The sequence below is a fragment of the Eschscholzia californica genome, unplaced genomic scaffold (genome assembly GCF_041429995.1).
Source record: "Eschscholzia californica isolate CP2 unplaced genomic scaffold, dmEscCali1.0.p SCAF_3, whole genome shotgun sequence".
Lineage (NCBI taxonomy): Eukaryota > Viridiplantae > Streptophyta > Magnoliopsida > Ranunculales > Papaveraceae > Eschscholzia > Eschscholzia californica.
The window spans coordinates 9300573-9308980 of NW_028238420.1; the positions used below are offsets into that span (position 1 = coordinate 9300573).

An 8408-nucleotide genomic window follows, 5' to 3' on the forward strand; every position below is an offset into this window, starting at 1 on the left:
CTCCAAGTATAAAACTACTTAAAATTGGTCTGAGATGAGAATATTTCTCTTTGACTGAGCTCTCTATCTAAACTCTCAAGTATAAAACTATTTATTTCAACAAAAAAAAAAGTATAAAACTATTTAAAATTGGATATATCCTGGCTAGAGTATGTATCCTGGCACTGGCTGACTGGCAGGTAGATAACAAATCTTCTGATTTAGTCTTGCAGGACAACTATTTAAAATTGGATATAAAACTGTGGATTTAATCCTTTAAATATTCTTGAAGAGCTATTATCTGTAAGGGTGATATCATTATTTCAGATATATATATATATATATATACCTCCTGCTTATTGCCCTTACCCTTCAAAGCACAAATACATTCTTACTTGTTGGTGATCTTGTTCATTGTTTGCTTGAAAGTTTTTTCATTACAACACAACTATGGAAACTCCAAATTTTATCCCTACAACATTGGATGCCCTGAAAATTCATTGTCATGATGTTGAATCTGAGGTCAATGTATCTGCAGACGAATTCTATTATCTACTTAAGAACAATATGACAGACTTCACACTGATTTTCCCTGAGATCTTCAAGAGTGTTGAAGTTCTTGAAGGAGATGGAAAGAGTGTGGGTAGTGTCAGGTTGTGGAAATATTGTCTTGGTAAGAACTACTCCATTTATTTTTACAAATAATTAATAGGTATATGATTTCATTTTGTGACTAAGGAGTTTATGATTAGGAGTGGTTGGTTACATGCATGAATAGAATAATTATCGATGTTATCGACGTTTATTTTCAACAAAATAAAATTAACGAAAAGCAATTGATCAGCATTTGTAGTATTTTAGGGAAAGTTTAAGAGTTTGTGTAGCGGTGCCCTTTCTAGACTTAGATTATAACATAACACCTTGTCATCGAAAGTGTCTGTGCTATTAGTTTGAGTGAGTTTGGCGTCTAGATTGGTCAGATAAAGCCAATGTTTTGACCTGATGGGATTATCTTATTCGGCCCTTTTATGTTATGTTATTGTACTCTATGTTTGAGAGTTCTCGTTCTATTATTCCGTTTTAGGGAAGAGTTCATAGATGCCAAGTGCTAAATGTTAGTGGGTTATTTTGTGTCTATTTTTGGCTTTAATGTTTCAATTTCTATTCTCATAGTTATCTAGTTTTCATTTCTTAGTTATCTAGTCTCCTAACTAGTTTAGTCTTACGGCTTCTATACGCTTATATTGAGGCTCATTTAGTTGTTATAAGAGTACCGGAAATCAATACAATCTCAATTCAACTATTTACAAGTTTTTATCTCTTTATATTATTCAAGTTCTTGGTAATTTCAAATTCTTTTATTTTCAAGTTCTTCTTTTATTATCGGTCTTCCTTATTATTATTGCGTTGGGACTACGTCATATTTTGGGCCCCAAGAGCACATTGCAGAAAAAGCCGACATATATTAGATTTACATACTGTCATGTATATAAATCTTTTACAGTATTGTATATATGTATACGGAGCATGGTTGTTAAATATTTGATGTGGATCTTATCGTTATTCAGGAGGGAGTACTGATGTTCTAGAGGTGAAGGAAACCCTAAAGGTGGTGGACGATGAGAAGAGGAGTCTAACATTGAGTGTACTGGAAGGATCCTTATTGAACCAGTACAAGAGTTTTGACGTGACAGTGAGTGTGACTCCAAAGGAAGGTGCAGAGGAAACTGTGAGCCTGGTGAAATGGTCACTGGCTTGTGGGAATGATGAGGGTCAAGAAAACCCTAGTCCTGATGCCTATAAAGATGTATTGGTTGCTTTGAATGAACTCTGTTCATCTCACCTTCTCAACTTGCCTCTCTAGTTGCTATTTGCTACATTACAAAGAAGTGTTTGTGTTGCTATATATATAAAGGTATCTCTATCTTTATAATAAGATTGTGATTTTGAATCCACGTTAACGATCAAATGTGGAAAAGTAGAATAACTCGTACAAAAATTAAATTTTAACAGTGTGGAAATGTAATAATATTTGGTTATATGTCTATATGTACTTTTGGTTTGGTTTCATATGTTTGAACGGACCTTATTAAGATGTGGTTCTCTGCAAAGGAAGAGTGAGAGAAGGATTAAGTACATATGGTGAAAAGATTGTCAAGAAAGAGACTAGCGATAGAATTCAGACTGTTCGCTTTTATCCGACTCATCTGACTGGCTGACTTTGGATCTATTAGAGTTTAGTCAGTTGACTTAGATGCAGTTGAGTCAGAGTCAGACATGGAGAAGAAATAACCTACAGCATCTTAGTCGAAGGTTGTTTAGTGGGTGAAGTCTTAAAGTAAAGAAATACATGAATTCAAAGAAGTTCCTGCAACTTGAGTAATAAAAATATAACAAACAAACAATTCATGGATTTAATTCCATGTTTACAATTAAACAAAACAACGAAGTTCAGCAACCCATTCGACAAACATTATTTAGTTCATAAACTGCATTATTTAATACTGCAAATAACTCAAAAGGCGAAAAAACTAGAGAAGCTCATTTCTTCTTGGCCATGAAAAGACCCCACCTCTGTTCACCTGATGAACTCCTAATCAGTTTCGACTTCCACCCACCAACAATGTCATTGTAGTCTTCCTCAGAAAAGTCGGCAATGAATTCCTCCCTTTCTTTCTCTATTACATTCAATTCTTTCTGTAGAACTTTCATAAACTGATGCACGAAACGAAAAAGGCGTATTAGATTTTGCTTTTCGGAATCAAAAGCATGATCAGGTAGGAGAAGGAAAATGAAATGAAATGTGGATGAATAATTTGATTACACTAAACCTGATTGGTTCGATCTTCCGCAATAACATCATTGAAACCAGCTTCTTTAAGCATCTGCAAGTAATCCAAGGAAAATCAAAAAACGAAATGGGCAGGTAGATTGTGAAGCTGAAATTGTGAAATTTAATTGAAAACTTACCTGACCGTACTCATTCACGTCGTGCAAGTCATATCCTCTCTGCTTAATGTACTCGGCAAACTCAACTGATGGCGGTCCAGAACTCTTGCAGTAATCACTAATAAGAACTTTTCCTCCTGGTTTCAACCACTTGTAGAAGGTCTTAAACAACGCAGGTTTGTCCTGAAAACGCATTGACAGTTTCAATTTCAAACACAATATTGTGGCACTGACAAAAACAAGTCAGATTTTGACGAGTCAGACTTAGGCGAAACAGATATGAACTCAGATTACCTGTATGTGCAGAATGGTGTCCCGACTGTAGATAACATCAAAAGATTCATCAGGATATGTCTTTGTGGTGCAGTCAGCAACCTCAAATTCAACTGAACATTTACGTCCAATGGCACGCTCTAGAGCAAAAGACACCATATTGACAGAGAGATCGATGCCAACAACTTCAGCATCGAAGTTTTCAGCCATGTAAAAGTCACCTCCTCCAATTCCACAACCTACATCTAGGACTTTCTGGCCAGGCTTCAGTTCAAGCTTTTCGACAAATTCCTTTGTGGTCTCTGCTCAGATTCAAGGCTCCAATTTTAGTAGAGTTCAACGATAATCGAAAAAGTAAATAAGTAATAAATTTCACAAAATTTGGTATAGCTAGTTTTGCATAACAAAACAAAGAATATATGATTCCTTTCATTAAAGATACGGACTTACCAATCCCTCCTGTGCTTACAAAACCTTCTCCAAATACACGCTCATAGCGCAATATGCCATTACATTTGTACTGTACGTTATCCAAGAAGAGCTGGAACGCCCTGTCACTATCTGAGCTGACTTTTTGGAATAGCCAGCAGATCTGAACAATATTACATTATTTATCATTAACCTACACTCGGGCAAGGGGAATAAAAGCTGCAAAATATGAATTGAAAAAGCCATGCCTGGTTTTGATTCTTTTTGTTCCTGACATAAGCTCCGATACATTTGCAGCTTATAAGAGAAAGTTCAAAAGGATCCCCGGACCCGTCTAGCATCTGGCAGTCCTTAAAGACCTGCAATAGAGTTAACATTAGAATGATGGATTATAGTATAGTTTCTACATTATGGAAAAATAAGATCTCGGCTCCTTTCAGTAGTGTGTAACCTGAGTTAACAAAGATGAGGCATTTACTACCAAAAATAGAAGAAACTAAACTAACCTATAAGAAAATGATACTTACAACCAAACTCAAAAGGATTAGAACTGAAATTAATTTAACTATATCAATTACTAGAGGGAGTGAATAACAATCCCAAGCACAATTAAGAAACATACTTCTATCTCAGATAGTTCCTGAGCATCCAATAGTAAGTATCGCATTGGTGCCAGCCAAAAAGGAAATGAAGGAAGGAGATAAATAAAGCAAACCTTTGTGTAAAATCTTGGTTCGCGGTAGTGAGTTGGGTTGTTTTTTCTCTTACAGTCACCAGATTGATGAAAACAAGACTCTCGGAAGAAGATAAATCCACCAACCTTCAACCATTTAACCATCCTCTCAACTAACTTCTCAACCTGCCATTCACAAAAATAAATGAATTAACACACGTGAAAAGGAAGAACTAGTTTCTAAGTCACACTTCAGTTTCAAAATGCAATGTCACTTGTCAACCATAAAATACATGAACTCAAAAATAAGTTACGAATCATCAGCACCTTAACGGAATATTGAGATCTGTCGTAATATACCGATATGCTTCCATAAGACAAACTTAACAAATGGCAAAGTTTCATTTCGATGAATAAAAGATAAATGCAACTATGCAAAGGAATAACAAGAAAATTTGTTATATAGATAGGTTTTCAAGCGAAAAGGCAATATAAAACACAAAAAGGATTACCTCAATATCTGAGAGATACATTAGAAGCCAGTTCGAGAATATCAAATCTACAGATCCCGGTGAAATTTTGAGCTCTGGAGATGTTACATCAGCACACATGAACTTTACATTCTTATAGTGACCATTGATTTCTTCATTCTGCAAAGTGGCGAAGAGATTTAAAACAACAACTACTACTATAAGAAACTATCATTCAGAGTTATCCTCATGTATAGTTACCTTCTTTATGACGCTCTCAATGAAATCCATTGCTATGACTTGACCAGCCTCCTTAGCTAACTCTCCAGTGAAGCGACCAATACCCGCTCCTAGCTCCAAAACAGATTTCCCTTTGAATGGTGGTAGTAGAGAGAGTACCTAGCACATCGTAAATGGTTTAGTAACTTTCATTATAAGGAACTAGAAATGATAAACATCAAGGTAGTCGCTTAAAGGTCATATAGAAGGTCGACAATAAGTTTATGGTCTACATATAAGTATATAACTCGACATACATGGAAGAAAAGATGCCTCTTAACTAAGAGAATAAACCCATTGCTATTTGAGAATTCAAGCAACATTTAGCAAATTAACGATAATTAGATTTGATTAACCAAGAGAGACCTGGAAACATTACTAGGTGAAAGAATATTACTCAAGGAAAGCATACCAATCAAAAGAGGATGCCATTGGATACACATTACATTAATTCTAGTCAAGAGAACTTAGGTTTTAAATAACCCTAGCTAGAATCAAACCCCAAAAGTATCATGTAAAAGAAAACATTCTTCTAAACAAATTTCAATTATTTCTTCAACAATCAATTAACCACCACAATGCCTAAATAATTAACACATGAACTTGAGTAAGATCAAAAGGCCAACACTTTAATGAACCTCTGAATAGAAGATCATATATATTGTAAGAAATGAAATAGAGAAAGTTTGATTGTATTACTTCAGGTCTCTCTTCTTTGTCAAGATCAGAAGCTTTGGAATCAAGCATCATAGATTCAACAGTTAAATCAACTGAATGTTCAATCCAGTAGTTCTTCTGGATATCTCTCTCATCCACAACTAATACAGAAGAACCAAAATTAGGAATTAGAATCGAAATGAGAATGAGATTGATTAAATCGAAATGAGAATCAATGAAAGAATCAAACCTTGAAAAGCCATTTTGATTGAATGTGTTTTAGAAAGAAAATAAGGTTAAATAACAAGAAAGAAGAAAACTGAATTATTGGCTTTGCTATGAACCCTCAACCGCAATGCGAGATCTGGAAAAGCTCCTCGACCTTCGATTATAAGCTCGTCCTCTCTGTTGCATCACCTCTCTCTCTCTCTCTCTCTCTCTCTCTCTCTCTCTCTCTCTCTCTCTCTCTCTCTCTCTCTACCCTCAGCTTTCTTCTGTGACTGTTCTTGTTGTTTCTCTAGACTTTCTCTCTCTAACTTTTAATTTGGACCTACAAACAACAGAGACGGAACGATTCTGAATCTTTAAAACGGCCCCAGCTAAGGAACGAAGAACAGGTCATTTTTATATATTATTGACGAATCTATTTGTGCCACGTCAGGTAAAAAAACCAACGAGAATCCGCAATTTAGGGTTTATCTATTAACGTTTTCTTAAACGTCTCTGATTATTGAACGTCAGATTGGCCTCGGAGTTAGCAATTTTGACAGACCACTGACGTCCCTTCCTCGTCTCCTTCCACTCTAAAATAGAACTGGTTAGGATTATTTTTTTTCGGGTTCAGTTCTTATCGGATCCGCAACTTCAAATTTGAGCGGGTCTTAAGATCCGAAATCCGGCACTTGTGTACTGTACGGGTGGGGAAAAGTCCCCGAACCTCACCATTGATGATCTCAAATGTTAAACACACTTACCGTTTTTGTTGTATGTACGCATGCCAAAATTTTTTTTTTTTTTTTTTTGAGAATTGACTATTATCTGCGAAAGTCATTAAAATGATATTGATACATCAAAGATGTGATAAACACGGTAACCACTTAATTTAGACTCTTAAGAAAACGGATCTGAATTCCAATTAAACTACGGGCTAAAGCCCAACTACATTATGCATTATTTATACATTAATAACTCTAGCTCAATGAACGATGAACTGTATATAACAGAAAGGGAAGTTTTATAAGAGGCTCCATTCTTGTTAAAAGGGCCCCTCTCATGAATTCAATATGAGTCCACCGAATGGTCTCTTGTGAATTCAGGGGACTTGTACAGAATGGTCTCTTATGAATTCAGTGGGCTCGTACCAAATTCACAAAGAAGAACCTTTTTAACAAGAATGGAGCCTCCTATAAAACTTCATAGTGACTGCACGTAAAATTTTATGTGGATCTATACATCAGTACATGTGACGTGACAAAAACTAAAACTTGGCAGCCTGGTCCATTAGGAAAACTAAAGGAGCGCACTCCGGACACGAAGGGGTAACCTAATGCCCACTCGAATGGTCGCATCAATTCGTGATTCAAAGACACATCCTACTGGCTTTTCGTTATAGAGTTAGGCCAGCTTATCGATGGGGACCAACTAGATTCACTAAACACAAAGAATCTTGTACATTTTTTATTTTTGTCTATTTAGAGTAAGATCATTTTATGATTGGATGTCAAAAATTGGGCAAAACTATTGATATAACAGTTTTGCCCTTATAACAATGTAGATTCACTTTCTCTTCATTATTTCTAGCAGATTTTTTAAATGGGGTCACTGGATTTAAATCCATTTTGGTTTCGTTTATCGGCCTTTAGCCCACCCAAACGAATGATTAGGAAGGAGGTCCACAAACAAAGAATTATTGTTTTGTTCTTTCACTTTTTCTACTAGTTGATTTAAGGAAAAATAACATATTATAAATAACTATTTATGTATAATGATAGTTCATGATATGTTGCAAAAAATATGAGAATTCTAGAGAAATAAAGAATATCATAAAAATGAAATGATCGGTTTGATAATGGGGGAAACAAAATTATGTGAAACTCTATATCAAAAGGTCATTCAGAGTGGTCGACGCAATAATATAAATTGACAAACAAAATCGTCAAATCTGAATCAATCACGCAATAACAGTTACAATGACCGATCATGCCCCTTCGACTTTTCAAGTCTTCCTCATACTATTTCTTTTATTACATTTACTTTTGATGCATAACACTTATGAACAGCTATATTATATTGTGCTAGTTCAACATACATTATAAATATTGATGAAAGAAAGTTTTAAAGTATGCTTGTTCATTATGCTTGTTCATTATGCTTCATGCTTGTTCATAATGTTTCATGCTTGTTCATAAATACTCTGATAGAGTAATATATGGGATTTTTCAAAATTTCACGAGTGAGAATAGTAAATGTCGGGAAAAAATCCAGAACGAATGTAACCACATATTTGCGGTCTAATTGCTTGTTTTTTTTTCTCGTCTGATCTAATTGCATATAAATGGAGCTGAAATGAATTTTTGGCTCATAATTCTTTTTTAAATATATTAAAAATATTATTAAAACACCAAAACGAAATATACCCACATAAATACAATCGAAAAGTAAAATCAACAATCAAATCTAATTATATTTGGATCGCCCCT

At 34.9% G+C, this 8408-nt stretch overlaps 2 protein-coding genes across 2 annotated transcripts; one reads left to right on the forward strand and one right to left on the reverse strand.

Moving 5' to 3' along the window:
- The first annotated feature begins 267 nt into the window (after positions 1-267).
- On the forward strand, positions 268-2049 carry LOC147548230 (MLP-like protein 43). Its single transcript, XM_086666310.1, has 2 exons — positions 268-652; positions 1548-2049. Exons 1-2 carry the CDS (start codon positions 430-432, stop codon positions 1841-1843), a joined length of 519 nt encoding a protein of 172 aa, XP_086522436.1. The 5' UTR covers positions 268-429; the 3' UTR covers positions 1844-2049.
- Positions 2050-2334: 285 nt separating this feature from the next.
- On the reverse strand, positions 2335-6310 carry LOC147548231 (phosphoethanolamine N-methyltransferase 2-like). The gene is made up of 11 exons (XM_086666309.1): positions 5960-6310; positions 5752-5870; positions 5035-5172; positions 4816-4953; positions 4346-4489; positions 3879-3989; positions 3652-3793; positions 3223-3503; positions 2950-3111; positions 2811-2864; positions 2335-2694 (listed from the first exon to the last, which is right to left on the reverse strand). The coding sequence occupies exons 1-11, from the start codon at positions 5970-5972 to the stop codon at positions 2521-2523; spliced, it is 1476 nt and encodes a 491-aa protein (XP_086522435.1). The 5' UTR covers positions 5973-6310; the 3' UTR covers positions 2335-2520.
- Positions 6311-8408: the final 2098 nt, after the last annotated feature.